At 42.3% G+C, this 25,276-nt stretch overlaps 1 protein-coding gene across 14 annotated transcripts in view; it reads left to right on the top strand.

The window, feature by feature from the left end:
• Window positions 1-25,276, top strand: part of ANK2 (ankyrin 2) — a 343,812-nt gene that overhangs the window by 89,474 nt on the left and 229,062 nt on the right. For 9 of the 14 annotated variants that reach the window (XM_075750938.1, XM_075750941.1, XM_075750958.1 and 6 more), the window contains exon 1: window positions 24,990-25,155. The exons of 4 other annotated variants lie outside the window; for them this stretch is intronic. In XM_075750938.1, the coding sequence (XP_075607053.1) occupies window positions 25,075-25,155 (81 nt within the window). In that variant the 5' untranslated portion in view covers window positions 24,990-25,074. Of the gene's footprint in view, window positions 1-24,989; window positions 25,156-25,276 lie in introns of those variants that run through there. One more of the 14 variants, XM_075750959.1, reaches the window with a different exon arrangement.

Consider the following 25,276-nt stretch of genomic DNA (forward strand, 5'->3'; position numbering starts at 1 on the left):
ACTAAAGGCAATCTACGTTTTGTTCCCTTTAATGCATTTTCTTAATCGTTGGAAGGTGTAACAAGACTGCGGAAGCGCTGAGTTGTTGTTGACTATGTATAGCTATAGTTTAATAAGAGCGTGGCCGGTATCCTGAGAATACTGCCTACGTTGTCATTTCATAACTGCTCCCTTCAGGATTAGTCTTTAAACTTCTTTTTTGCGTTGTAATCATCTCGCTACTCCACCCAGATATTTTTATTGTCTAGTTTTCTTTGTTCTTCCAACAAGTCATCCCATTCTTAACTCTTTGCTTCACCCCCGCTCCAGCTGCGGCACTCGACGCTTTGGTTAGTCCTTGGTATGAGCCCGTTCTTTTCCGACTCCCGTGAGATGGTCAAAATGGTAAAACACAGGATCTCTGAGTGTGTTCTGGTGATTTAATTCATTTCACCTCGCATCTCTATGGTCAAGGAGCTTTCAGAACAACTCAACTAAATCTGTATAAAATCTCGGCCTTTCCAGCTCTCTAGGGCATATCCCAAAAGGGTTTTTATAATAATCTTCCTGTATTTCTAAATTTATTTGTTTACTTTGGGATAGAGCTCAAGGCCTAATAGTTACTGAAAAACAGACATCTTGAAAAATGAAAATGTGCAGGGAAAAAAACCCCAAACCCAGCATTTAAAAACCTGGGGAGACCCCTGTCTCTTGGCTTTAGTTCTTTGTTCTCTGGGAAGTATATTCTGAAAATAGAGTATTAATTGGGCACGGTGGGGCAGGGTTTTGGTTCGGTCTTGGTGTGGTTTTGCGTTTGGTTTTTGGTATTTTATTTTTTTTTTAACCTCAAGCACTCCAGGCTAACATCACCATCCCGTGTTTGCTCCGAAAGATCTGCCGAGTAAATCATTTACTGTCTTTTTGTAAACACAGAACTTCCAGCAAAAATAAATCTCAGGCTTCTGTCCATTTGAAAAATTTTTTTTCAAAGTTATACGTCCATGGAGAAATTAATATAAGCTCTATAGCTTTTATTTTGTTACAGCTTAGGGTTTACAGTCGTAGGGGATAAGACTTAAAAACCTAAATCTGTTTCTTTGCTAACTAATAGCAGATGGAGCTAAATTTTGCAAATGCGTCTTCAGAGATAAAAGCGCGAAGCTATGCAGGTTTACAGGATCAAACTCTCAATGCGTTCCCAGAATTAGGCGGAGGTTTTCACGCGTGAAGTGAAATTATGTACGCGCTTCGTCTGCCCGTGGTTCACAATACTTTCTCAAAGCAAGGATGAAAAATATTTCTTCGTGCAAAGGTAAAAGATTGTTACGAGTTTCTGCTTGTGGCACTTGCGTTCTGCTCGGAGGGGATGCGAACATCCTTGGCGATGCTCGGTATTTGAGCGGGTACCGTCCCGAGCAGCCTGATCGGGCGGGGACCTGTTTCGAGTGGCGGTGAGGTGAGCTCCACAAATCCCTTCCCACCTGACTTACCGCACTCTGTGGTTCCTTCGACTTGGGACCGAATTCCCTTTGCTTTTTCTTAGGTCAGAGGTTGAATTTTCCTTTATCTGATCTGCTGGAATAATTAGTTTTAATGAATCGAGGATCTGGCTGGAGATTCAGTTAGGTCAGATTTAGACCAGCGGAACGAGACTGGAGTTTCTGCCTCCGACACGGTTGCCACGGTTCAGTTATGTTTAGCGCCACGTACAATTTGCATCCCTCTAACAACTTTATTTTCGACACAGTTTATTTCCACTGGCCTCTTGCAGTTCAGACATCCGCAGATGTTTCGAAGTCGCCGTACGCGAGCTGCGTGCCGGTTGTGATGGATGCAAACGAGAGAAATTTCCCGCTGCGGTGCTAATGGTTTATGGAATCCGTCACAGTCCTTCCTGGAAGGATTGCTTTAGAGCTCCTTGTGTGCAAATAGCCCTAGGAGCCGTACTAATGAGCTCCAATTTCGCTGGAGGGAAGTCTCAGGAGCTTCGTGCGTGATTTCTCTTTGAGAGTTTCTATTGAGAATAAGCCCTCGTACGGTATTAGATGCCAAATATTGTCGGGAGCGAGGGGCTACCTTCTGCTACCTTCCTTGTAGAGCGGGCGCGCGTGGACCAGGAGAGGAGGAATAGCAGCTTTGATGCTGCACAAAGGCCAAAAAAGGAGCGCAGAAATGGACATAATGACTAATTACTATGGGATCTTACTGAAAAAAATACTCTGTTCTGCGGTACTGTGCTGCTCAATATTGATAGACGCAAAAACCCACAGATTTAAACTGTGGAATTCCAGCTTTGCTGCTGTTTGAGCATGCAGGTTTGCGAGCGTAGTGTTCTTTTAGCGCTGGTTTCTCGCGGTGTGGTGTAAGTTTGTTTAATGCGGCATTGGCTGCTGATGGAGAGCTTTAACGTTTTCTCACCTTGAAAAATAGAGCTTTATAAGGAGATTATTGAAAGTAAGGACGATAAATTTTATTGGGTAGATGGTGGCATCTTCGGCATTCTTTTTATTTATTAAAAACACTTTGAAAAGGTTAAAAAGGGGAAAATTTTCCATGTTTAATATGGAATCTTTAAAATGTCTCTTTTCACCTATTCAAAATGAAAATGACCTCAATAAATTATGTAGGGGTTCCTAACGTGATGGCTCTGGCTCAGCACCATCAAAGTGACATAACTGTGAAAGGTCGTCAATCGGCATTTCTTTGGTCTTTTTAAAAAAAAAAAAAAAAAAAAGCTTTGTGTGTATAAATTGGATACTGCAACATATGCAGACTTTGCTTTGATTCTAGACTGAGAATTTATTAAGGCCGATGATGAATCTGATATGCTATGTGGAATCTTTTTTTTTTTTTTTTAATTTCTGAATTAAATTACAAATATTTCCAGCATTTCCCTTTTGTTATCTGTATTTAATTTTGGAACAGAAAAACACTACTACTGGTAGTAGCCCGGTGTGTGTGGTCAGAGCATTTGCAACCAGAGGACTATGCTGCTTGTTCTTCACTGTGGGAGGAGATCTGCAACCAGGGCTTGCAGGCACATGCTGAGAAGAAATCTGTGTCAGCTATGATTTTTCTAGGCTAGAAAGAGAAATAATCAGCTATATTTAGCACACTTGAAAGAAACCACAAAATCTGTCCATGTAAATACAATATAGTTGGGTGCTTTGCCACACCGTATCTTGCATCTTCCCAGGATCCCTCTGAAGAGAAATTCTGCATCTGGCAGAATTCTGTTTATTTTGCATTTGATAAAAAGTAGCAAAACTGAAATGTCAGGCTTAATCTCGATTTTTCTTCCTGTAGATTGAGGTCAGGCTAGTGTGATTCTGGAAAGCTGATGAAAGTTCCCTTTGGTAGGTGTTGGTATGGGGTGAAGATCAGGCTGTTGGCCAAGCTGTTGTTGTTCTCCTGCTATGTTTCTTGCAAATTGCAAATTCCGTGGTGACAAACTAGGGGTGCTGGTTATTACAACAGGGAACATTCAGAGGTTTCTGTTTAGGAAAACGTGTGGAAATAATAAGGTAGATTTTTATGATCTTGGGACGTCACAGATGCTCATTGCTCTTTTGTTTGTGTCCTCAGGATTTGAAAACACTAGCTGAATAGGTCTGGCATGACTTTTCTTTCTTTTCTTTTGAGGCCATCAGCCAGGTCCAGGGAAGTCCTGGCAGAAAAGGTACTACTCGTTCACATTCGTTAGTTAATTACTTTACATGCCCGGTGTAGAGCTTATTGAAAAGGACAAGGCTGTGCTTTCTCTATGGTTCTCGCTGTCCTGTGCAGCGCTTCCCAGCAAGTCCTACGGGGCGTAGCGAGCCCAATCTAAGGGTCATGCCGTTGCTCACCAAAGTATTGCAGTTTAGAGAATTAACCGTAAGACTCTCCTGCCCTTCACGAGATATTGCAGAACTGTAGAAGAAATAAAATCAAAGCAAAAGTTAATAAAGATTCTTGTTATATTGGTATAAAGCTGGAATTGAATTTCAGGTTAACAGTAATAACTGACCCTACTAAAAATAACAAATGTGTCATGTCCGTCCACCCCGCCCCTTGCAATGAACCAACGTGGTTAATTGGCGGTAAATTCAGTCTGCAATTTTGCGTGAGGATAATACACAGCGTAATTCACAACGTTCACATCATCCGTGTAAGAATTTGAGTTTCGCGTAAATGGCGTCTCTTTTGAAGACGCAATGACATTTAGTATCCCAGCTTACGGAGGTATTTCTGGAGAAGTTAAATGCAAACTTTTCTTTTCCTGGGCAGTACCCAGAAGCCAAGCTGTCTTTCCACATCCTCCCGTTTGCAAAACGCGCTTTGTACCGGCGTATCGGATGGCGTGTGTGGTATTTGCAGTGAAGGCACTTCAGTTAGTGAGCTCAAGCTCCTCTCGTCGTTCTTGCGGTGCTCGCTAGGGTTTTGGAAATGAGGTTATGCAGCTTAGCTTTGGAGGAACCCAGGGAACGCTGGGGATGGAGAGTTATGAGTGGTTGCTAAGAATATCCGATCAGCCGGCATCGCTATGGCAACGGTGTTGCCAGGATGAAAAACTTTCACTGCAATCAATCTGAATTCATAAGTACCATTGTCTACCTGTGTCGCATCGGAAAGTGAATCTAAATTTTCTGATCCAAAGCAAATCTTTCACTAAATGCTTAAGGATCCATATTCTCTATTTGCTAAATCGTCCGGTACCGAGGGGAAGGAGAGCATCCGTGTCACATTGGGGAGAGCTTTAGGGGCCAGGTCAGAGAAGGACGTTAGCAGAGATAACCACGTGAATAATCAGACTGCATTTGTGGTGTTCGTTGGTTTGATGTTTACGTCTAATTCTAGATGATGAGATGGAGTAAGTCTCTTTGGGTTTTGCACCAAGGCTCGTCCAAATTCCTTCAGGTCCATTTTATGTTCAGTCTTCTTTATTAGGATAACGTAGAGATTTGGATTGCCATCACCGGTGGGGATTATTTAATGAAAATAAGCCCATAAACTATAAGAAGCCCTGCTATTTCTACTTGAATTTTACTGCTCACCTCTGTTAACAGTTTTTAATGCAATTTAACTTCACAGACAAAATACATTTAAGAACGTTTAATGCTGTGTCTGCCAAAGGTTGGCTTGCTTTTTTCAGGAGGTTCTACTTCACCCTAGAAAGTTAGTCATAGCTGGTATTTATTCATGAGCGTCCTTCAGATTACACAAGTACACGACTGGGGAAGCGTTTCACATGTTGCGATCAATGCGCTCTTCTGCTTTATGCCAGTGACCGCAAACTTACTGACGCTTCTGCATCTCTCGTAAACCTACTGATGTTCCAGTGATCCTCAGACATCTTTCCTTTGGGGGATGAGTGCATATGCACAAATTGAAAAGTTTTTGTTTTTTTCAGGTCAGGTCGATCTGTAGAAGTTGACTTGGCTCATGATCCATCACGTGGATAGCATGAGATCTTATTTTAAAATACCCGCATTCATTTGCGAGGAGCTTTAATACTCCTCTACCCATGCGTGGACCAAAGCCTGTTCTTAGCTTCTAGGAGCAGCTTTGCCCTGATCAGCTTTAAAGACCATCACTGCTTTGAAAAAAGGGCTCTCAGCTGGGTTAAAAATTATAATCTGCATTACTCGGGAAATTCTAACATAGTATCATTTGTTGTTGTTATGAATTGGCACCTAATTGCTTTAAAAAAAAATTAATAAAACAAAGTAAGGAAAGGAACAGACCTGTTCTATTTTGATGAAAAAATACTAGCTTGATTCTGATTTGGATTCTTCGTATCAACTTAACGTAGTTATTATATCTATAAGTATATACATGTTATACATGTTTTATATATATATACATAGTATAAATTTTAAAGCTGTTAAAATGTAGCATGTTCTTTGCTGATGGTATGCTATCTGAATACTATTAATGGTTAAATTCAGTCACCAGCAATTGCCAAACAAAGTTTTTCTTTCAACAAAACCTGCCCCAGAAAACAGAACACCTCTTAATCAGAAAACCTCAAAGCAGTGACTGAGTGAACTCTTCAGCCACACCTACATATGAAGGCATCTTTATTCCCGCCTCGCACCAAGCAGAAATTTTCTTTTTCCAAGTAATTTGTTTTCTAGAAATACCCTTTTCAAATTGTAGATTAGGAATGGGTTGATGGAAATCTTGAATGCAAGTCTGGTCTCCAACTCCTCCAATTTCTCTTATTTATTAGTGCGTATCCTCAAAACAGAGGATGCAGGTACCTCTCTGACTTGTCATTTTTGAAAGCTGATTTTTCTTTACTATTTTTACCCATTGGAAGCAGCCGCTTTTGCAACAAATACAGATCGGTCTGATCTGGTCGGTCAGGTCTGTACGATGCCCGCGTCCTGACCTCAACAGCAGAAAACGGTGAGCAAACCAACGAATGGCACCTGACGCGGTGGTGATGCCTTTCTGTGCCAGCTCTCTGTTTTTGCTGCAAGTCAGTCTGTCGTCTCGAGTCAACCACGAAGAACTGAGACTTGTTTAGCGTGAAGACGTGGTTCAGGATTTATGGCGGGTGATACCGAAAGCTCTGTAGCCAATCGCAGTTCAGTCTGTTGCAGCCTTTGGTAAGGAATTGCTTGCGGGCGGTTTCGATGAATGGACAGGTCAAGAGAAGGATTAACTCTAGGCTAATTGCTCACTGTAGCAAACCCTGTCATGAAATTAGCTTCTGTACAGGTGACAGATGAAAACTGTTGTCCAGGATTGATGAGAGATTGTTGTAATTCCCTACTAGGTTTCAGTACCCCAAACCGTAACTAGAAGCGTGGCATTTAGCCTGAAACTTAAAACTATTTTTGTTGGTTCTCTAACGGTTCTGTGTTGTTTGAGGTATAAAAAAGAGCTTTTAGTAACAGTGGATTTTCTTAGCTTGTTGACAGGAAAAAGTAGGTGAAGTAACGTCTTTCGCCTTGGCTTAGTTCTGTTGTGCGGGTTCAGGTTGTTTCAAGCATCCTGTGTTTCAGGAAAAAGAGCGGCTTTCTTTTACTGCGGTGGTATTTTTTGATTGAGATGTGTAGTTTATCACTCTAGGAATTTAAGACAGAAATGACGTAGGAAGTATTAGAATAAAATACATACTTTTTGACAGGCAGCCGTGCATTATTTGTTATGAGATTTTATGTGTCTTCGGGGTTTTTTTTCCTTATTTCTGTCCTTGGGTATTCTTACAGAGACACATCCAATTGCTTACTTAATACTTACGAAACTTTACAACAAACGGTTCAAAAGAATTGCCTTAGCCATGTTTTGTTACCGGGTGGAGAAGCGAGTATACTATCAGAAAAGGCCAACAAAGAGCAGCGCAAGAATTTCTGTTCTTTTCCCTTGATCTCTTCCATTGCAGTGTCAGCTGTGCTCGGGTTCTTCCCAAAACTGTCCAAAATGCGTTCTCCTGGCTCAGAATTTCTCAGAACTTGCCTCCAGATTCTACAATTTGGAGCAATCCTTTATGCTTATCCACCACCGGCTGAATTCCTATCCTCGTTTCTTCTCTCCGTTACGTGCCCCGCTCCATTAGTTAACCAGGAAGGTGAATTTAATCCGTGGAAGGAGAAAAATCAGTTTCAGTTGAAAAATCACGAGCACAACTTATTTGTTCATTAAAAAAATACAAATATTTTTCTTAATTTGGAGCTTCCCTCAAAGTCTCCCTGCCTAAGGTTGAACGTGTGCGTGCGTTCTTAAGGCTGTACGGGTTACGTGGCTTTCACAAAGCTGATGTGCATCCGTGTGAAGTCAAAGAAAAAGAATCACAGGGATATGCGCAGAGATATCTCTGGAAAAAATATATAATTTATATTATTTAATTATGGGGGAGGGAGGAAAGATAGGGCTGGTGCGACTATTTTCCCTAATTAACTCTGCAAGTGTACCTCTGTTCCTATTCACAAATGGTTCCTGTCTTCACATTCAAGGCACCTGTTGGACACAAACTTGATGATGAAATTTTATTTTTATGTGTAGGATGAAATGGCAGTGTTAAAATATTTTTCTCTGCAATATAGAAAGCTCGTTATAGTTTTCCTTTGGAAGCCCTCGATCTAATTAGGGGCGGGGGGGAAGGTATGGTGACTTCTTTGGTGGAGAGATGCCCGGGTTCATTGTAACATTAATATTGTAGGAGCAGAGAGGGTTTCTGCTGTGTTTTTGTTTCTTTGTTAGATGAGTCATTATTAGAAGGTACCCTAACCATCAATTAATAATAAAAAAGCATAGATTAAATGCTCCCAGGAGGTCTTAGTTAACAGTCATTTGACCAGCCCGGTAGAGAGCTTGTTTTCACTAAAATCCTGAAATCGAAGAAGCAATGATGTAAGCCCTTCAAAGACCAGAGAAAAAAAGGGGATTTTTTTTTTTTAAATTCTTTTTTTCTCTCCACCCTTTAATGAAAAGAAGCTTTCATTGATGAAGGCAGAACTTGGAGGGTCCTGCTGTGTTTGGGAACGCACTGTTCTTTCCTCCTACCGCCGCCCCTCTGCCAGGGTTTGGGTTGCAGCAGCTCTTGCTCCTGTGGCAAGGGTTGGGTTTTCCCCGCCAACTGCGTGGGGAATTGCTGCAGATGTTACCGGGAATTGTGCAGATCGCCCGAGAGAAGAGGGTACGTCGAGGTCTCCCTGATGGGAGACCACGCATGTGTCAGCGTCGTAGATGATGCTTGGAGCGGGGAGAGCCTGCAGGACATGTTTTGGTCGCTGCCCGCAGCATTGGTTGTAATTAAACTTGTGCAAACAGTATATTTAAAAAAAAAAAAAAAAAGTAAATCCCAAAACCAAAATCATGGGAAGTTTTTCTAGTGTAAAGGGTATTTTTCTGAGCGGATATACTTTCAGCTGCCAGAAGTCCCAGGGTAACGTTTGGTAGTAGCTGATGTACAGCGACGATTTTCCGCAGAGTTTCTACGTCAAACACAAAGCTCGGCTTTATCATGCGCGCTGCTCAACGGATATTCAAAGGCGGTTGTGATTTTTTACCTTAAGGATTTATTAGAGAAGGCACGCGAAGCGAGCATCCAGCAATCCAGAAGCGAGAAAACCGAAAGCATTAATGGAGTTTATTATAATAATGAAGAATGGGGCTGTAGGTGCGAGGCACCGCACGGATTTAGAACAACAGGCGGTCCTTTTGCCGATGAGTTTGCAGCCAAAATGGGTGATTCAGATGCAGGGCAGCAGAAGGCCTAGAACAAACGAGCCGCGGGAGGGTTGGCAAACACTCCCAGCGTGTTGGTATTAAACATAGATGTGCGTTTGGGTTGGATTTAGCTAAAAGGGAAATTGTGAAGGGGAAGCAGAAGGTGGAAGGGAGGGAAGAGGTTGTAGGGGGGAAAAATAGGGCAGAAGTAGTTCTGCATAGGACGGGAGGAGTCTGACAAAAGTCAGAACGCTTTAAATGACGAACCTAGGGAGGAATTGTAGCAAACAACAGGGTACTCTCATTTCAGGAAAGAAATATCGAGATGGTTTTCTGTCTTCTGGAGGGAGGATTGTGCTGGCTCGGGTCTTCCCGCAGCCGCCCCTTGAGGTGCCTTGGTGGCCCCTTCCGGTGCATGAAGTTGTTGGACTTGAGCTGCCCGCTCTCTTCTGCAGCCTGTGTTTTCCGGGTCCGCGGGGCTCACGAAAGTGTAGCAGGGGAACACCGCCGCTTCTAGAGTTGCCCGTCCAAATCTCCGCACGTTAGCGTGAACCGCAGGCACGCCTAGCCTTAGCAGACCTCAGGTTTTCCCCTCTGCCCTCGGTAGATCGATGACCGCTGAAAGCGGACTTTCCTTCAGGAGTTCCTATGTCTGCTGAATTTCTAAATCCCTGGATTTATTCTTCCTGAAGCACTGATCTTATAATCAGCGTGACCTTTGGAGCCGTGGGTGGGGAGATGTGGCTGGTTTATATTCCGAAGCATGCTATCGATTGGCGAGACCGCCCCCAAAAAGCATTTCTTGAGGGAAGGAGTCCTGGTTTAACGTAGAGCTGGATGCGGGAGAGCTGACTTGTGTTTTCTGGGTGAATTTGTGCCAGGCCTCTAATGATATCAGCGATATCTCACTCTTTGATGCGATTAAACTACGGTGTATTAAGATGCCTAAGTGAACAGATGAGACAGAAGTACGAAATGGTAATATTTTTATCTGTATTTAAGAATCCTTTGCCTTAAGGTGGTCTTCTTGAAGGTTAATTGTCCTCTTGTACCGAACACCGGTCCTTGATTTTGGTGAGATCATGTAAGTTATGAAATCATATACAACAGTATGAAAAATGCAGGGGCCGCCTTCATCTGTGATCCCTTCAACCATAGGGATTGCTTAAAAAAAAAAAAAAAAGCCTTCACCAAGGCAATATTTTGTGGTGTTATGCCCCAAAATGAACTTTATATTTAAAAATACGCTTTCTACAGTGAGCACTTGTACTCCTGTATTATAAGCCATATGTGAGATGATTGGGTTTTTTGCCTGTTGATGTTCATGTACACCTGGAGTAATGCAGCAGTATGGGTTAAAACCCAGGCTAGCTTTATGTTTTAAAAAGGAAATATGTTGAATTCTGTGTTGAGAAATCAGACTTACCGCTTGCTTTCCACCTTTTCTCGCCATAGCCTTGATTTCATTCAGATATAGTATCTAGGTTTCATGTCCACCACAGCAGTGCAAACATTTGAATGAAACTAAGAAGCAAAGAGTTACAAAATTTACTTTCCGCTTTTCTGAAACGTTATCAAAACACCGAGTGTTTTCCGAATGTTATAGATACTGCAGGGAAGAAATAAAACCCGCGTTATCAAGTGAAAAATTACTGGAAGCTTTTCCTGCTGAAACAGAATGGGTGTGTTTGGCATTAACCTCTTTAATTTCTCCGCTTCGTATTTTAGATAGAATCCCTTACCTCTGCATTTAGGATCTGAAAACAGTTGTGGGTATTGGCGTCTCAATAACGTTTGTCTGCTCCGTTAGGAAGGGAATACCTCACTGGACAACCGCTGAGGGTTATTAGCCATGTAGGTGCTTGCGTGGAATTAAAAGTCATTGTCTTTTACCAGGCTTTGATTCCCATCCCACGTAGTAAAAAGCAAGAACGCGTTTGCTGAAACAAAGAGCGAGAAACTCAGATTTGCATCTGCTGCAGGAAGAAATTCATCCTGCAGAGAGACTGCTTCTGACTTACTGCAGGAAAAGGAACCAAGAAACCCAAGTCATCTGGTCAGTAAAAAGACATCTGGCGTGAGCATTGCAACAGTAGGACAAGGCTGGTGCTACCTGCATGGTTTGGTTTTTTTTTTTTTTTTTCACGCTGCCACGCGATTGAGGAACCTTTTCATCCGTTCGGCGGCAGTTTCCATCTTGTGTTGGCTCTTGTGCTTCAAAGAGTGTTTCAGACCCTTTGAATACAAAGTTATGAAATTCATAGTAGGTTCCAAAGCGTGGCAAAAAGAAATACTGCTGAGTTTTTTCTTCCTGTGAAAGGCTTATCACAGAGGAAATGAAAACCTATGGTTGCCACTATGTGCATTGATTTGCAAAATAACTACAAAACCAGTCTGCTTCTCCTGTAGCTAACTGTTCCCAGCTGTTGTCTCACATTCCAAATTTTATGAGTATTTTTGCTGGCACCAGGAAATATTTTTACGTCTTGGCAGGGTAAGACATCCATTTATTTTACATAAAATGTTTTGTTTATCTTTTCTGATTATTCTGCATGTGGAAACTTTGTGTATGTCTCCAAAATGAAAATTTGCAATTACAGTTAAAGGTAAAACCATTTTCTTAACTGTTATTTCAGCTCTGATGTTCAAATTGGATTGGGTTTCAAAATTGTCTTTGCCCTTGTAGCTGGTTTTCCAAGAAAGCAATGCTAAAGACATTTTACATTCCTTCTGTTCTCATTAAGAATCCTGACGTTGGTGCAGAAGGAAAAGAAGCCCTTTATTAATAAATCCCTGTCATAAAAATGCAACAAAACGTATGCTATAAATGTATATTGCTTACTTCTCTGGAAGTTACTCTTTTATTTTATAATCCAAATTTATTTGCTACCTGTTTTGCCCTCCTTTAGTTGCGTTCACGTATTTCAGGCTTTTTCTCACCTAGTTGCGTTTGTTTGCTGATCCGCCAGCAAGCGTTATATTTATAACCCATAGCTGATAGGCCAAATGTCTTTCTGCAGAGTTTCCTTTGATTCACTCTAAGATTCGGTTCAACTCATTTATTTCATTAACTTCATTGAGTTTCATCGACGAGGTACAAGGGTAGAACTGTCTTTGGGTTCGTTGGCTTTCTGATTTTTCTTCCTCTCTTTTGTCTGTTTTCGAAGATTTCTTGTTGTGACTGACACCAGTATCTTCCACGCTCTTGCCTCAAGGCCAAGCGTATCGGCGGTTCTTGTGGCTGCAGCAGAGCTGTCCCTGTGCCGTAAGGCGTTTCGGGTGGCCTTGGTCCCTCCCACGCTCCGCTTTGGGTGACTTTCCACGTTGGACTTCTTACCGTGTCGTAACTCCACTGTCAAATACCATCACAACTGCAGCAAAACAGTTTCACGTTTAAAGAAAAGGAACTAGTACTTCTCAAGATACCAATGTTTTGGGTTTCTTTAATTGACCGAAATATGGACCGTTTACCAAAATAATTTTGGTAAACAGTGTGTATTACCCAAAATGTTGTGTGTATTTTTTTTTTTTTTTTTAAAACCAGAAAGTTATTCGTAAATGCATTGAGTTTAGCAAATAGTTTTGGAGGGAGAGAAGAAATTTGGAATATGATGCACAAAAATAGGGGAAAGAGGTCGCCTTCCCTGCTCCAGAACTAATGGAGACTTGAGCAGAAGTTTAGCTCTGGCTTCTACGGGGAAGCGGACTCTTTGGATGAAGGGTGGGCTCAAGGGTGGATTTAAACAGCAAACCCGAGTTTTGTTTGAAAGAATACTGTCATAGCGTTTTGTCCCCCGAGTCTGTTTTAGTGTCGCTACTGTGGAGTGAAAGTGGTTTTTATTGCACAGCCGGTAATTTCTGTAAAGCTTTTAAAGCCTGCTGTCTGAGAATCAAGTCAGGTTTTCTGTGCTCTCCTCCTCCGTTTCCGACAGCAGGTGTCTCAGACCATGAAGATTTTGGATTTTCTTTATGGGCAAATTTATTCTACATCTTGTTCGCATCTGTAAGATGACCTTCGTCTTCCAGAGCTTCGTCAGATTAACGTTTCTCCAGCACTGTATTTGTATTTATTTGATTATTTTTGTTTAAACTGAGCTCGTGGTGCGCAGCGGAGGAGTCTAACCTCCCTCTGGACCCCATCCCTATTTTACACAACGAGGAAAAGATTTCTCCCGATTGCCAAGATAATCAGATAGAGCGAGTTAAGCTTGCCGCGATACATCCGTCTCGAGCATCTGTGTGGGCAGCTGTTATGCCAACAGGGCTTTTGAGGAGAGCATTTATTGAGGATGACGATGTGAAAATCATCTCTGGTTGCCGAGAGACACCGGAGCATCCCCAAACCAGCCTGTCGTGGTCCCACGCCGCCCCGTGGGCTTGGCTCCGGGCTAAGCAGCGCTCTGGAGACTGTCCTTGCTCTTCGCTGCCAGGTTTCCTTAAAAATAAATGCATTCATTTCTTTATATGCTTTGGCTTAAGATACTATGAACAGAAAAATTATTCTAAGATCAAATGTATTTGGGCCTTCACAGTAGAGCATGTGAAGGAAAAGCCTATTTTAAGGCAGAAGAATACACAGTGTAGCCATTTTCCTTGGATTATTTTTTTTGCTATTGCTGGAGTGATTCATCCTGTTACTCACTGTGGGAGTGTTAATTGCCACGTCGTAAGAGAAGTGCCATCACCTTAAGGTGAATCTGAGAGAGCAGGGTTGCTATGTGCAGGGTACTAGCAATTTCTTTAGAGGAAGTGGCAGCTTCCAGTGTGTTTCAAAAATCAGAAATTAATTAAAAAAAAAAAAAAAAAGACTCTTCCAGTGTGTTTCAAAAATCGAGCTCTGTAGGGGAAGTACGTTCTGATGTTAAAACTGATGTTTATGCTTAAAACTCGTCATGGATTTGATTTTTAAATCTTATTTACTTGGAAGTTGTTATATATGGTGAGCGAGTCCTGCCTATTCAGTGCAACTCAGAAAGCCTGTGACTATGGGTTTTTGAGAGAAATAGCAGGATTATAAAATAAGGAAGGATCGGTTTACTAAGTGTCCGTTGTCTCTAGGAACGAACAGCATTCATTTCTTCCTTATTTGAGACTTTTGACCTAAAAAGACTTATTGTTTAAAGATAATTAAATGAGGTAAAAAAACCCTACACAGATATGGTTTTTCATTGTTTTACGCTTTAATTTGCAGGATAGGTAAGCTTGCAGGCTGCTGTATAAGGTTATGTTATAATTACCCCACTCCAGCGTGCATTTTTAAGATGATCACGGTACAGAAAAGCACTTAAATGGGATGAAATGCTTCACTGAATTGAAATCTGACTGAAGGTTGTGCTCTGCTGAGGGCAGAGCTGTACAAGGGCCACCTGAAACTCAATTTCTTCTATGCTATTTTTTGCTAATATTGTGAAAGTGGGTATTTTTAAAATATTTTTTTTTTTTAAACAAAGTACTATACCTGTTGGTGAAAAAAAGAAGTATCTCTGATTTTTTTTTTTTTTTAAAATGTGTATTTCACTGAGTACATATTGGTACAGTTCCAAAGAGAATATTTTCTAGCAAGGTGGATTTTCAGCAGAAGAATGTCAGATTGATATGCCGAAATGTTATTTTGCAGTAAGGGGAAGAACAAATTCTTTGTTAAATCTTACTCCAGTTTTTGTTGCTAAATATATAGATATGCAGTTTTTCTCTGAAAGTTAGAGGAAGTGCTTTTTCACTCAAGGCAAGAAACTGTCCCAGATTTTTTTGACTAAACCGCTTCAAAATTGGAACATGGTGGCAGGAAAAGGAAAACAGAGTGCAGGAAGATGCCGGTATAGGCGGGCATGGAACGGGAAGATTTTTAGGAGAAAGCCATCGTTCAAGGTCTTGGTATTTTGTGATACAGCGACTTCCTTGGTTAAGAAAACATCAAGATTTTTTCCGGTAAAATCTTATAAAAGGTCAACTGACTTTGCACGGCAGTGGAGACCTTCTGCAGAGCCCAGCACTGTAAGCGGCGGCCGTGCATGTCTGAATCGTTTCCTTTGCTTGTGGGCGGACCCAAACTGCTGGTGTGTCCTGCGCTAATAATTCTCTGTCCAGCTCACAAAAATCAGTTTGTAATAGGATGCGTTTAGTTACGTCCCTGTTGGCAGCGCGGCGTTTGGCGGGGTTGGCGTAGGGAGTTGAGCAATTGGATGCTGTAGCGTCGGAGCCATTTGGCAAGCTCGTAGGGCGTCGGGGATTTGCTCTAGTAATGATTAATAAAAGCCAAAGGAGCTGGCGTCAGTGTTGGGATGAAGTCAGAAGAGCTTGCGTTTCCTCGTCTTGCCTGCGGAATATGTATTTTCAGTTAATTAGCCTTTTTTTTTTTTTTTTCCTTCTTCTGAAATAATTGTTGCTGGCCCTTTTGTGTTTCTAACAAGTTTCTGATGGTGGATTTGATATCATCAAGTAAAAGCTATGTACCTAAGACAGGAGATCACTGAAAATGGCAATGACTGTCAAATCGGAATGTCTTACTCTCTGATCCTGTGTTATCTTTGAGTCCTTACTAATTTTTTGTATATCAGCTTAAAAACTACACTGAAAGCAGTTCAGTGAGCGTGCAGAGTTAGAAGATGCTCTTGCAACCTTTGTTTGGCCCAGTCACGTGCATACATCATGATACAGTCTTCAATCACACATGCCCCTAATACTTTTTCCACCAACTCCTGCTGTACTCAGCGCACAAAATAGACGATACGTGTTTAATGAACAGCCGTTCAATAGCTTGTTTCCTTCTCGTCGTTCGATATGTGGCCCTAGGCCTTATTTACAACGTGTTGTTCAACACCCCCCCGCCCTTTGAAGACAGAATTATTATTCCCTTGGGGGTTCATCTATAGTGCTCATCAAAGTAATATCCAGAGAGCTGAAAACAAATTAATTAATTATCATTACATTTCTGTTAAGTGACGAGACACAATTATTCCTATTCAATAGATGGGATGCTGAAAGAGAGAGAGAGAGAAATGACGTTCAAAAGTTTTGACTGTTTGGATCCTTAGCTCAGGAAACCGAGGACTTGTGTTTTTCAGTGTCTTCCATCTCACTGATCCCAGTTATAAACTGTCCTCTTGACTTTGATTATGCCCGAGAGTTTTTTAACCCTTTGAAGAAAAGATCACAAGATCTCTGGGACGGAAGCAGCAGCAGCATGAATCCTGTTATCTGGTGTGAAGATTGGTTGTCCTAGTTGTGGAGCCACCATCCTCTTCCTAGTCCTATGGTGCCGTAGACCATGTATGTCTTTCAATTTCTCCAAAAATATCTGCAAATTGGGTAAGAGATGCCCTCACTCTGTAGCTCTTCTTGATGCCTTAGTGTAAGCCCTGAGCCAGATGGTTCTAGTGAAATAAAAGATATGCAATGATATGATTGTATCATAGTTAACACAGGTAGTATTAAGGTTACATGGATACCATTGCTATTAACTTATCCTGACTTCTGGAACAACCATCTGCTCCTTCTTAGCAATAACGGCAGCAGCTTTGTACTCTGTATGTGAGCCGCTACACAGTTTGTCTAAAGCGTTTCAAAACTTCTGCTGATTGTAGATCTTGATGGTTTTGGAGTTCACTAGGCTTTAGGAAGCACTGGCTCTTCTGTCCGTATCCCCTTTTTCAACCTCACGGTGTAGCTTCTCTGCTCCTCCTGTGCCACCAGTGCCGTTCCCGGATTCAGTCCTGCTTCTGCTCCCCCGGTGCTGGCGATCCTGTTGCCCATTTTGTGCTTTTTGATCCATGTGGATGTAAAATCTTTAATAGCTGAACTCTTTCAGATGAATGTTTTGAGGTCATCTTGAGACAGTCAGTATAAAAATCCCCCTTAAACCCAAGAGGTGGAAGTTTGATCGGGATATTTTACAAAAAAATGAAAACAGTACCTAGCGAGAGAAGGTTGTATATAACAGTCATAACTACCAGCTATACCTGTAATAATTTCAACCTTAGAGGCTTATTTGAGTACCTGGAAAGAAAAAATCGTTCTCTTGTTTTGTTACATTCTGCTGAAAATATGACACGTTTCTCTTGCAGTTTGTCCGTTTTAAATGATACGAGCTATTGTATTTTATAGAACCCATAACATAAACATTTATTCTAATTTTCCTTCCTGTTATAACTGATTTTGGGTTTCCTTTGGGGTAATCTTTGCTTTTGCAAAGGAACGCAAAAAACTTGAGTCCTTTAGTCCAAAAGAAAACATAAACTAACAATTACCCAAAGAATAAAAATTCAAGGCATAGGAGAAGAATGCTTCTAGCTAGAAAGTGTCCATGGTAAGTGTCTGGTTACTATGGCGATCGCCATGGAGCATGTGACCAGCATGATAATCGCAAGGTACGCGAGAGCCTCTTTCCTTGCTGAAGTGTGATGTCTTCTAAACAGAGGTGTTATGTGAGGTCACATACACTCAATTGTAACTACCAGATGGATGGCTAATGCAAACAATCAATTTGCAGCTCCCACTGGGCAGAAAACTGCGCATTCAGTTTATAGATTTTAATCTACAGCACGCTACAAGCGCGGAGAGGAATTTGTTCTTCGCAGTATGACAATTTTTCAGTCTGTGTTTCGACTACCAGTTTGTATGTGACTCTTTGCTGTGTCCGTGTTTTGTGGAGCACTTCAAACTATGCAATCGTACCTCTGCAAAACTTGGCTGACAATTTTCATGCGGATAATGCTAGAAATGTTGTATAATCCCAGCAAACAGTTCATGTTAATACTGAAGGACAAAGTAAAAGTAACTTAGTGTTCCATGAAAATAACCACCTGTTTTAAAGTCAATTCTTTCTTTAAACAATTATTCATCTAGCGAGTTTGCTGGCTTGACATGAATAATGCACTTTCTAGCGGAAAAAAAAAAAAAGCGTCACATTTGCATACTGCATTACTTACTTTTTAATGAGTATTTGAATAGGTGGTCTCAGATTTATTCCAGCATATAGCACTGCTGATTTGACTTTCATCAGTGTTTAAAGACTGTTGAGAATCCCATTTGAAAAATCTTAAATATTGATTGTTCCTTGCCACTTCCATGGAATGACACTTTTTTTTAGACGATAGAAGCAACAAAGAATAGAGGCAAGTAATTAAATATATATATTATTTTTTTAAACACATATACAAGTTGTTGACTGTATCAAGCTCAGATGTCAATTTTTCACAATTTGGAAATACTTACATTTGAAAGAAGAACCTTTTTTGTAATACACATTTTCAGTATTACTGTGCATCATCAACTGTGGTATATTTGATGACGAGAGAGTACTACATATTGTTCCTTCACACCGAGAACACGCAGCTAGGTATCGTCTTTGTTTTGAGATTGCTACCAACAACAGATACTCACCTGGGGAAATGAGCCACCCAAGTGGATTAGCCACGGAAATATTTACTGCGTGGAAACGAGCAATGAGAGGTTTTTTGTCTTGTGCCGGTGTTAGGAGGCTCGAGCCAAGGAAGCCAACGACTGGAAGGTGCCTCCGCCATGGGTAGGATGAGGGGCTGGGTTCGTGCTGCTGTCCACGGCCGCGGTGCTGAATTTGGAAACTGGAAGGAAAATGGACCTGGGATTTAAAAAAAAAAAAAAAAAAATTAGTTTTCTTTTTTTCAGACATAATCTATTAAAAGAATGGAAGTACGCATCAGATGTACTTCTTGGAAGATGGCTTGGTACTTATTTCTTGGCTGTCTGACTATTCTGAGAAGGTGTATTACCAGGTCAATCATAGCTGGGTAACTTCAATCCGGATTAAAGAAAGGTCGCTGCCACATGTTTTAGATGGAAACTCTGTAACATTCCGATATTTCTTAAATGCCATGTAATAGGTTATTTTTAATGAAAAATTGTGACACGTGGTTGGAGGAATGGATGGAGGAATGTGCTTATTAAGATATTACAGTCAGTATTAGTAGAACAAACACTGACTCACCTCTTTGGTCACTGTGCTGCCTTTTTTTTTTTTAGTTATATTTTGGGCTAGAACCTCAACTTTTCTCGTTGTAAAGATTGTTCATCTCTTCCTCTTCCCTGGTCCCATTCTCAGCTAGGTATAAGAAAAAAGTAAGACTGTTTCCAGCATTGTGCTTGAGGTAGCAAATGTCTGGAATGATAGGTCCTGCTCAGGTCCCTTAGTGGAGCCGTCTGGATTCTCGGCAGGTTGGGCACCCACCTGTACCGCACCTCAGGCCTCTGCTTCAAGTCCTCCTTGCCTGAACTATTGCTGTGTGTCCTCACTCAGACACAGGTAGCCAAGAGTTTGCGGCCATGTGGTTAATCTGCTCAGTATCTGTCAGCAGCGGGCATTGACAAGTGGTTCAACCGTTGGTCTTCCATCGTAGTTCCTTTTCCATGCTGAGAACTGGAAAATACGCTGGGGAAAATGAAATTAAATTGATATGAATTGGCCAGTTAGATCCTGTTGTTGTTTCACCCCCTCTGTCAAGAAATAAGTCCTTTCGTACCAAGGAGACTGGGTTGTATCCGCTTTGCATTAAACAAAATAATAAATATTTTCTGTGGTCTCTGAGTCAAGTTTTATATATTAAAGCCCTGCTTGCTCCTTGCATAAGGATGATCGTTGTATTAGTAGGAGATATTTTTGTGTTTAAATGGCAATGGTTGGCTATGCTGGATGAAGTCAGTAATGAAACTCCCTTTGTCTTTATCAGGGCCAGGATTTCTCTCAGCATTTTTACACAGAGCAAACTGCAGGGGGGGAAAAAATATAATGTGCCTGCCAAGTTAAAAAAAAATCATTTCATATTCGGTTGAGCAGGGTAAAAATGTTTTCCTTGGTCTATTTGGGTTTTTTTTTGGTGCTTGCACCTTTTGTTTCTCTGATACTGATTCTATATGTGCTGTATTCATTGAGGAGGGAACAAATAGGGAACAGTTATTTAACAGCGTGTAAAAATGCTTATTTCTGTGATATGTGTTCTTTAACTTAATTTCATCATCATAAAAATAATTTGTTCAGATTTTTTTGGTAGAATTAAATGCTTACTTTGACTCTTTCCTACCACAGTTTGGTTTAATGATTTCACTGGTAAACCATAGACAGCTTTTTCATCTGCCTCCGATTCCCTCTATTGTTCGTCTCTTATCAGGGTGGGACAGATGGAAGCTGAGCGTTCAGCTCAAGGTAACCAGCAGAAACTCCTGTAGTGGCGAGTCGATAAAATCCCAGATGATCATCTGTGGCGTAGTGCTCAATAGATACAGAGCACTTGCTGCACGTGATATTTAGAGGGGATTTTTTTTTTTTTTGTATAGTGCTAAACATAGAAGCAACTGACAAAATATAGGTGTCACCATTTAAAGAATTAAATTATTGGTAGTTATTCAACTGGAACACCTGTGTATTTTAATGCCTTTAAGAACTACTAAAGACAATGTACTCTTCAAACAGCTGCAGAATCAAGGCTTTGTATTTGTGGCATCGCAGAACAGTCGAGGTGGGGAGGGGTCAGCTGGGGCAGGTGGTTGCTCAGAGCTGTGTCCGGTCAAGTTTCGAGTGTTTCTAAGGATTAAGAATTCATAGTCTATCTAGATAATCTGTATTTCAGTTTGTGCCCATGGTCTCTTGTCATTGAACACCACTGAGAAGAGCCTGTCTCAGTCGTCTTTACCCTCTCAAGTCAGGTATTTGTACACATTCGTAAGTCCTCCTGAGTCTTCAGTCTCCAAAATCTGCGACGTGGAAGTGTTCTGACTTACGATTATTTTTTAAATTTTTTTTTTTTAAAGTATAGATAGCACAGGTGCAGAATATGAAGCGAGGTCAATGTGTAGAAAGAAGTCCTAGTTGAACTATAAGTTTTTCATTTTTGTTGTTTGTTGCAACGGTGGGATTTTAGACATGTGAATTGTATGGATCTGCTGGTGTTGAATTCAGTGGGAATAGAGCTGACCTCGTAGGACTGAATTTTTTTAATTGTGGAAGTAACTAGGAATGATACCATAAGGGATGACTCTGGAAAAAGATGATGATTATTTTCTCCTAGGAAAGCACGACTTCCATGATAGAAGAAGGGAAGCTAGTGACCGTGTAGACATGCCTGAGCTTAGTTATAAGCCCGATAGCTTACACAGCAGCCGCGATCCAACTGCAGCATCGCAGAGCGCAGCGCAGGCTACCGTCATCTGCCAACAGTTGTAAAGAGGACGTTCTTCTTTGGCTTTGGTTTACGTGCCTGCATGAATGCATTTGGGAGCGAGGGGCCTAGGTCTGGGAAACACCCAGGCAAAACTCAGGAAGGAAGCCCTTCCAACTGACCGCGCTTATCGCATTAAAGGGATTCGTTTATTACTGCTGCCGTTCCTGCGAACGTACTACAAGAAGTTTCTGGCAATGTTTGCGGAGAGGCTGGCCAGCACTTTGCTGAAGAACTCTGAGAGTTGCTTCATGCTTTTGGTGCATGTTTTCTGTTCAGCTCCATAAAGTAAATTTAAGCCGGGGTGGGATCCCCTTCATCAAAGCTGTATGAAGAGAGGTAATTGTACGTTGTTAACCTGAAAGGCTGTTCACTGGAATGTGATTCAGATGTTGGGTGGATTAAGGCACTTGAGCTAAGCACCTGGGCTTAGGTGTGATGAACACAGGCCTCGAAACAACAGAACCGACAGGATATATCCGTGAGAAGTTCCCACACGCTAATCTACCTGGTCATCTAAACCCTCTTTCGTGGGAACGGCCTGGTGATAAATTACTAGCTGTTGATCCTGCACTCGGTTCTGTGGGTTGAGAGATACGGGTTGGAGATAGGATGTCCCTTTTATAAACTGCTGAGGGGTGATGGTGTACGTGACTGCAGCCCTCTGTTTCAAGTGAGTTAAAAATTACTTCCTGTGCAATTCTCCCTATTAGAAGTTCGATTATGTCTACGTGTTTTTTCAGCTAATAAATTCTGCTTTGTGAAGGAAATGCAATCCACGTGCTATAATTTTATTTTTTTTTCTAAGTGCTTTAAATGAAGAAGAATGCCTTCAGCAGTCTTGACTATTTAGGATCTACTGGGGTGTTGGGGCATTTTTTTTTTTTTGAGATGGCTTGTGTGGTTATTAGACCTGAGTTTACGCAGTTATTAAACCTATTGTGAATTCACAGCAGCCGTGACTCCCTGGTTGGTAGGTTGGTGCGGTTTCATGCTGGATTTCTGGGATTGTGGGAAATGAAGCGTACTGGCGCATTGTTACTGAACAAGAGCATTTATTTTCTTTGACTACACCTAAAACTGTGTTCCCAAAGGTGGATGCCCGGGTTGTGGGGACATGGGCTAAGAGCAGTTCAGGTTAAAGAGGTGGTTGTCCTTCAGTAAATTTGTACGTGTGAGTTTGCGCTGCTGTCATCGATAAGTATTTGAGATACTTCTCACAAAAGGCTTTTCCGGTATTTTGTTTGTGGGTGCTGTCGCACCGTACGCTTGATTTCACAGGGAGTGGTGTGCAACTGTTGTGTATTGATAGGAGGAAAAAGAAAAGATCCGGAGAGAAATGTGCGGCTTGATGATGGGCAATTACGGGCTGGTCTCTTACCATGAGGGATCCTACTCTTGCCATTCTAGCTTTCTAGCTAACCACTGCTTAATTCCCCCTCTGTTTTCACCCTGGCACGGACTTCTGCGAGGATGGAGTACAAAGAACTAGAAAACTTGCACTGTGAAATGGAAAATCCTCAAACTGTGTCTTTCTCGCTCCTTCCTCACACCTTACACTGGCTGCCTCCCAGGGGCGCTGGCCTTTTGCTACTCACGGTGACTTCCCAGCCGCTTCTTCCTGTCACAAGGCATCAAGCCTTCAATCATAAAGGTCTCTCAGGAAAATCTGGTCCTTTTCCTGGCTGTCATGGGATTCTCCTGCAATCCTGTGTCCTGATTCTTTTCCACTTCGAAGACTGAAATAAATACAGAATTAAAAGTGTAGTGGCAAGTCCCATCTCTTCTAGGGACAGAGGCCCAAGCGATGGATTTGGCTGAGAGTGAGCATCCGTGTTCTTCATCCCATTTACGCCACTGCACCGTCACCTCTGAGTTTTCAGAACCATCGTGTGAGGTTTAAGCTTTCTCTGTATTGACATTCAGAAATACCAGTGTTTTTGGTTTTTTTGTCTTTTTTAATTTTGCAAGAAACATGTATTGTGCGTTTTCTTCTTACAATAGTCATTGCCACGTACTTCAACAATCTGCCTTAATCCAAGGATCGCTTCTTAGTGGGAATAAACAAATATCAGACCAAGACTGTAAAAGGCTTAGTTTTGTATGAAAAAAGGGCTGGGGAGGGGGATGAATGTGTGCAAAATTTGTCTCAAATGCAAAAGGGGAGGTGACCTCCGTCTTTAAAAACAGCGTTTGTGTGCAGAGTCGGCTGCTTTGTAAATTAAAACAATAACCACATCTTCACAGGTTTCACAAATGATTTCCATGAATGTCTGATGCTGATAACAAATGACTGTTGTATGTCTTCCCCAAAATACTCGCTGTGACTGTGATTGCAGCTCTAATTATGGCATAACAGATGCAGTGTTGTATAGCACCCGCCTTCGTCAGGATTTGTAGCTCCCTTTACTTTTACATGAGTTATTTTGCTTTTAGTGTAGAATTTACTACTGCTAGCAGTAACAAAGAAGTCACTCTTAAAGTAAAAAAAGAAAAAAAAGGATTTTCAGATTGTTACACTGCTCACATTGTTTTTGTGCTGCAGATGTTTGTTGTGTTAGCAGCCAGCGCGATTGTGGGAGAGCGTATTCGTGCCTCGTTGGGTCTTTTCCACTTTGTCCAACCTCTCCTCTGCCGAGCAAGCAGTTAAAGTGACTTTTTCCTTTTGTTCCCAGCCTTCACTACAGTTTGAGAAGGAGGGCAAGTTACTTGGGTGTTCAGTTGTCAGTGGAACAGGTTTGGTGGTTTGTTGGTTTTTTTTTTAACATAGTCACCAGAAGAAATAGAAGAATGCGTTTGCAATTGTCACATGCATTTACATGTGAATGTTGCTGTATTATTCCTTCAAAACAAAGAGGAGGTGATTTACTTGAGCAGTACAAACTGTTGCCTTATGCTGTGCTAATCATGCTGCCATTGTCTGTTTTAATACCGACCGTGAATCATCTCCGAGATGTTACAGTCCTGGCTCAAAGCCTCGCTCATGTGTATGTGTTTTGGGATGAGGATGGGGCGTGTTTGTTACCAGCACCTGGTGCAGAACCGCCTGATGTCCCTTCCCTGACCGCAGCCAGGCAGGGAGAAGCACTGGTGCCTTCCCAAGGGCTGTTCTGTCATTTCTAAGGAGGGCGCAACCCTTTCTGGACAGAAACACTTCTTTCCTCCGCAAATCTCTTTGTTTCTTAGTTCCTTTCTTAAAATAAAGCAAATAACAAATCTCTGCTCAACAAGTGCACCAGGCCCGGAACCTCAGAGGGTGATATTTATTCTTTCTGGCAGATGAAAGAAGGGCATAGCGTGCGTTTTACCACTAGAATTTCACCTTTGCGGGCGCGTTTCGAGCGGGGAGAGAACAACTGCTGCGCCACGGGGGTAGATACCCCATCCCTGGAACCCTTCTTGAGCAACCCCTCGAGTTGAAGCCATGGCTGCGGTGTAGGGTCGGGCTAGATGCCCTTTGTACCGCTCCCTTCCACCCCAAACCCCTCCGTGATGCTACCAACGTTTTTCCCGGGGCACAACCGGCTGTGCCCGGGGGTGGGGGGGCCGGACTTGTCCCCGCCGTGCTCCATCCCATCCCGCCGCTTGTCGCCGGGGCTCCGCCGGTCCCCGCCCCGCTGCCGCCGTTGCCGTGGTCACGGCGCTCGGCCCGCCCCCGGCGGGTCCCACCCTCGGCAGGGGCCGGGCGGCTGGAGGCTGGCACGGCACGGCACGGCTCGGCACCGCCAAACCCGCTCGCTGAAGGATGAACGAGGAGACGGCCCAGAAAAGCGACGGCGGGGAGAAGTGTAACGGCGGTAATCAGAAGAGGAAAAGACCCAAGAAGGTGCGGGCCGGGGGCCGGGACCCGCCGGGAGGCGGCAGCCCGGGGATGCGGGCTCGGAAGGCGGCTCCCGCATCCCGCCATCCTGGGAGCGGGGGGGGGTGGTGGTGGTGGTGGTAAAGCC

Source organism: Balearica regulorum, chromosome 4, assembly GCF_011004875.1.
Source record: "Balearica regulorum gibbericeps isolate bBalReg1 chromosome 4, bBalReg1.pri, whole genome shotgun sequence".
In the NCBI taxonomy this organism is placed as follows: Eukaryota; Metazoa; Chordata; class Aves; order Gruiformes; family Gruidae; genus Balearica; species Balearica regulorum.